The sequence below is a fragment of the Procambarus clarkii genome, chromosome 16, assembly GCF_040958095.1.
Source record: "Procambarus clarkii isolate CNS0578487 chromosome 16, FALCON_Pclarkii_2.0, whole genome shotgun sequence".
Taxonomy (NCBI): Eukaryota; Metazoa; Arthropoda; class Malacostraca; order Decapoda; family Cambaridae; genus Procambarus; species Procambarus clarkii.
The window spans coordinates 23,680,505-23,686,769 of record NC_091165.1 but is presented as its reverse complement, the minus strand read 5'-3'; the positions used below and the strand labels follow the sequence as shown (position 1 = coordinate 23,686,769).

General features: G+C 40.4%; 1 protein-coding gene across 1 annotated transcript in view; it reads left to right on the top strand.

Moving 5' to 3' along the window:
* LOC138365294 (uncharacterized) overlaps positions 1 to 6,043 on the top strand; it is a 22,757-nt gene extending 16,714 nt beyond the window's left edge. Inside the window, exon 3 of the mRNA XM_069325577.1 lies at positions 5,661 to 6,043. Within this exon, the coding sequence (XP_069181678.1) occupies positions 5,661 to 6,043 (383 nt within the window). The remainder of the gene's footprint in view (positions 1 to 5,660) is intronic.
* Positions 6,044 to 6,265: the final 222 nt, after the last annotated feature.

The following is a 6,265-nucleotide window of genomic DNA, read 5'->3' as shown; positions in this document are numbered from 1 at the left end:
TTCATAATGGAATCAATCCTCTCAACTCTCCCACCTATTAAATCGTGTCCGTGGACTCGGGCGACACACATAAAGGATTGACTTCCACTTTGCATCCACATTAAGTCGGATTTAAAATGTTTAAAAATTAAAAAGGATAATATTTACCCACTCTCCGCCGCCACTGGATATCAACTATGACGAGAAAAATAGGTGTTAATGCAGTCTCTCTCTAGGCAGATGGAATGCCAGTCACATAAAACAAAAGCTAAAAACAGGAAAAAAAAATTAAACTGCAAGTTATCTTCACGGTGAGGTATCTGTAGGATAAGACAGAGGGAAAAAACATTTAAAAATACTTTACTTTGAAAAAAATGATGTTAAACAAATTACAAAACATAAAATAATATCCAGGCTTGGCTCTAATACAAAGTGTGCAAAACAAACAAGATGAATAATCAAATTTACGTTACGGTAATGTGCAAATAAAATATGGTGCTAGAATACTATGAGCTAGACGGCATAAACCTGTTTCCACACCGAAATATGTCAACAGGTCTACTCAGTAGAACACTCAGGAGTAATCTGAATCGTGGTGGTGATTGATTGATCAAGATTAAGCCACCCAAAAAGTAGCACGGGCATGAATAGCCCGTAAGTGGTGGCCCTTTTGGAGCCATTACCAGTATCATTAGCTGATACTGGAGATCTGTAGAGGTGCGACTGCACCCTGCGTGACGGGAGATGTCTCCCCCGTGATCTTGGTGGGCTAGGTAACCATATTTATATGGAACGGCGGCCGTCCAGGTGGCGCTGGTAGTCGTTGATAACCATGAACCGGCTCACGTTAACTGCTTGTTTCGGCCGATGGCTTGAGCTCCCGGCGACCAGGTGAGGTGGGGTGACGGGCCTTGGTGTAGGGGGGTGACGGGCCGTGGTGTAGGGGGGTGACGGGCCGTGGTGTACGGGGGAGACTGGTGGTTCTGTCTAGACGTCTGGAAAGTAGTTGTTGTTGCTCTTGTGGCTGCAGTCCTTGAATATATATATACGTGGTAATGTAGAATAGGTGATGATGGAGCAGGCAGAATCTCTTCCTAGAGATTTTACCGTGACACAACAGTTAGACATAAATGTGAAATATCTCTTCATCCACTCTGGTTCTTTATTTCCCTCTCTGAACATTGTGGGTCTCTACATTTTGACACGGAGATATACTCCACTCCTAGGACATATTACTAATATATCCCACTCCTAGGACAGACCCCCACAGTAATATATTCTTTCATTTCCTGTAAATACTCTCCCGCCAAGTATTAATTCTCAGGCAGCCGTAGCAGGTGTCAAAACATCTGTAAATCACCTGTTATCCTGCTACCACGAGGTGGAAAATAACCTGTGTTAGTATGAGTTACTACAATTATGTGTATTTTGTATTCATGTGTTTATGAGAGGTGTTGTGGGTTGTCTGCTGTGTTTGTCATAGTAACTTTAAACGACAACGGGTCTGCTTTGTCCTGCATTTATAATTTTTTTTAATCACGTTATTAGTAAAACTTTATCGCGTTTAATGCAAAAAGTTTGTTTAATTGTAATTATTGTGGAGACTGCATCATAAGTTATAATTTTGAAGAATACTTTGTCTGTGTTTCATTTCGTTAATACCACACACACACACACACACACACACACACACACACACACACACACACACACACACACACACACACACACACACACACACACATACGATCTGATCAGACAAGCTTCCAATTTGTAAAGTTTAAATTAAAATTATGACTTGGAGCCGACATAAGTGTTCAGCCCTCTTGGTATCACTTATAGGTCGGTCCCCAGTGTCAAGACTTGACTACAGTTTCCTATGCTTCGTCTGGTTCATATACACCTTCCTCACCATCACCAGGTACCACCACTCACCTTCCTCACCATCACCAGGTACCACCACTCACCTTCCTCACCATCACCAGGTACCAGCACTCACCTTCACCATCACCAGGTACCAGCACTCACCTTCACCATCACAAGGTACCACCACTCACCTTCACCATCACCAGGTACCACCACTCACCTTCACCACCATCACCAGGTACCACCACTCACCTTCACCACCATCACCAGGTACCACCACTCACCTTCACCACCATCACCAGGTACCACCACTCACCATCACCAGGTACCACCACTCACCTTCACCAGGTACCACCACTCACCTTCACCATCACCATCACCAGGTACCACCACTCACCTTCACCTGACATAATTGCCACATCAAGCACGAATTACGGTAACCATTGTTAAATAATTTAATTAACTAATCGTAGGGGGACTGAGGCGGGGAGGGGGGGTTGAGGGAGGGTAGTGGAGAGTGGGAGGGGGTGATGGAGGGTAGTGGAGTGTGGGAGGGGGGGGGTGAGGGAGGGTAGTGGAGTGTGGGAGGGGGCGGGGGAGGGTAGTGGAGTGTGGGAGGGGGTGGGGGAGGGTAGTAGAGTGTGGGAGGGGTGAAGGGGGGTACAGCAGGTTACCTGTCTCACCCCAACCAGGTTAATTTGGTAATTATCGTATAAGAGGTGAGGGAGGGAGGGAGGGAGAGGGGGGGAGGGAAGACCCATTCTCAAAGTGTTTTCTATCACGGTTAAATGGAGGTCTAAAGTGGAGAACCAGGAGGAGGGAAGGAGGGAGATGGAGGGGAAGGGAGGGAGGAAGATGGAGGGGAAGGGAGGGAGGAAGATGGAGGGGAAGGGAGAGAGGAAGATGGAGGGGAAGGGAGGGAGAAGGGCATTGGGAGGGAAGGGGTGGAAGGAGATTCGGGGAAATAATATAGTGGAGGGTAGAAATGAGTAAGGGAGATTAAGAAGAGAGAGAAAAGAGGAATAGAGGATGAAGGAAATCAACGATTGAAGGGAGATAGAATGTGAGGAGGGAAATATAGAAAGAACATAATGGATTAGACATATTTGTTCATATTACTCAGCCATTATCCATATGTTGATATGATTAGACATAGTTCCATCGTGTGTTACCCAGTGGTCGCCAGTAGAGGTCTCTCCAGGAGTGGCCGCTCTGTTTGGGCTCACTAGTCGAGGCTCTCCAGTATGTGGCGTCAGTCACTGGATGAAACCAAGATGAACTGTGTTGTTGTTGCTGCTGTGGATCATGCAGGTGCCCTTGACAAGGTGTGACGGCCTTCGTTGACTACTGCTGTCAAGGCTTCAAGCACTTGGAATCTCAGCCTAACTGCTACCACTAATAAACGGCTCCCTTCAAGAAGGAACTACTTTCATGAGTACCTTTAGTGAAGCAAAACATATATATATATATATATATATATATATATATATATATATATATATATATATATATATATATATATATATATATATATATATATATATATATATATATATTATTAAATATGACCGAAAAAGTAAGATTAATAATTCTAACACGAATTTTCTCTATCTTTCGTATATTGAAGAGACAACTAACACAACACCTATACCCCCTATTAGACTATTTTACAGGAACTTCTTTTCCACAGCTCATAAAACGGAGGAAAGGATCCTGAAAGATATTGTTAATAGAAACGTTATCCCTACAGACAAAAATCAGAGGATACAACTGACGATTTACAATAAAACCAGAAAAACGGCCAGCCAACTCATGAGAAACTCTCCAGACACAAAGCAGAACGCTTTAAAAGAGACCAACGTCGTCTATGCCTTCAAATGCCCTCTTGGGGACTGTAAGCTCCAAAAAACCCAGTATATAGGCAAGACAACAACATCTCTCTCTAGGCGTTTAACGATGCATAAGCAACAGGGCTCCATTAAGGAACATATAATCTCTTCCCACAACCAAACCATCGCCAGAGAAATTCTAGTAAACAACACAGAAATCATCGATAGATACAGCGATAGCAGGCGGCTTGACGTTTGCGAGGCACTACACATTAAAAAGTCAACACCAGCAATCAACAGCCAATTAATGCACAACTATATTCTACCCACCTCAAGACTCCGCTCCAATATAGAAGCATCAAGAAATATGGACCAATAGGCTTTCTACAATCACTTTCATTCAATACCCATTGTTTCGTGTTCTGTCTTGTGTTGATGAAATTAATACCCTATTAATGCCACCTCACCCCATCCACCTCACTCAAAATGTAGATATAAACAAATCGGAGATGTGTAAGTTCTATTCAGTTGTGTATGTGTAAGCTAAAGTCTTTGAAAATGTAATAAGTTTTACGAAACGCGCTCAAGTGTCGCGTCAGACTAGAAATAAAAATGAATTTTGGAGAATTGATTTTTGAATTACCACCAACAGTGAAAAGAAATGTACGAAAGATAGAGAAAATTCGTGTTAGAATTATTAATCTTACTTTTTCGGTCATATTTAATAATATATGTCTACAGGAAAGACTGGTACCAAAATATACTAATATATATATATATATATATATATATATATATATATATATATATATATATATATATATATATATATATATATATATATATATATATATGTCGTACCTAGTAGCCAGAACTCACTTTTTGGCCTACTATGCATGGCCCGATTTGCCTAATAAGCCAAGTTTTCATGAATTAATTGTTTTTCGACTACCTAACCTACCTAACCTAACCTAACTTTTTCGGCTACCTAACCAAACCTAACCTATAAAGATAGGTTAGGTTAGGTTAGGTAGGGTTGGTTAGGTTCGGTCATATATCTACGTTAATTTTAACTCCAATAAAAAAAAATTGACCTCATACATAATGAAATGGGTAGCTTTATCATTTCATAAGAAAAAAAATAGAAAAAATATATTAATTCAGGAAAACTTGGCTTATTAGGCAAATCGGGCCATGCATAGTAGGCCAAAAAGTGAGTTCTGGCTACTAGGTACGACATATATATATATATATATATATATATATATATATATATATATATATATATATATATATGTGTATCTCTCTCTCTCTCTCTCTCTCTCCTGTTAAAAATTTTCTGAGTCTAGCCCCCAAGCGTCGAACAAAGGAACAGACACATTTTAATTTATTGATATAGCTATATCTAATTTTATAAAATATATATGTTTTCCAATGTGTGTCTCGCCACTCTAATTGCAAGCTGTATTTTTTATAACGGCTGTTTACCTGTTCACGCTAGCAGCAACTGTTCACCTGTTCACTCTAGCAGCAACTGTTCACCTGTTCACTCAAGCAGCAACTGTTCACCTGTTCACTCTAGCAGCAACTGTTCACCTGTTCACTCTAGCAGCAACTGTTCACCTGTTCACTCTAGCAGCAACTGTTCACCTGTTGACTCTAGCAACAACTGTTCACCTGTTCACTCTAGCAACAACTGTTCACATGTTGACTCTAGCAACAACTGTTCACCTGTTCACTCTAGCAGCAACTGTTCACTCCTGCCACTGCTCTAAAGATTTGAACAAATCACTGAGAAATAATCCTCCAACATATAAATCTAAATCTGTATTTTGCAGAATATAATTCTAATTAATACGAGTTATATTATAAATTTCTCTTATGTAAATGATCTACTAATTTTTTGTGTAAACTCAATTATAAATGTACAACCATTAATGTATAAAGTATTTGATTTCATGTAGTTGTTTTTGCTTTTGTCTCTAGCTGTGTCGTCATCCCTGAAGCTCAGTCAAGCTTATAGTGATGACTTCAGTCAAGGTTATAATGATGACTTCAGTCAAGGTTATAGTGATGACTTCAGTCAAGCTTATAGTGATGACTTCAGTCAAGGTTATAGTGATGACTTCAGTCAAGGTTATAGTGATGACTTCAGTCAAGGTTATAGTGATGACTTCAGTCAAGGTTATAGTGATGACTTCAGTCAAGGTTATAGTGATGACTTCAGTCAAGGTTATAGTGATGACTTCAGTCAAGGTTATAGTGATGACTTCAGTCAAGGTTATAGTGATGACTTCAGTCAAGGTTATAGTGATGACTTCAGTCAAGCTTATAGTGATAACTTTTCTCTAAGTCTAACATGCAAATGAGAGAAAGTTCCAACTGATAAGAGAATCATTAATCATCTCAGCTACCAATCTCTACCTACAGTAGGCTATGGCTAGGTCACTTTAATGGCTGAGGAAACAAATAACGAGGATATCCAGATAGCGTAATATTGCGACCAGCATCTGCATGACTTGCAGGTGGGTGGGCAACAAATTGTGCTCACTGTAGAATTCGATATCTTGAGGGGGGGGGTGACGTTTGAT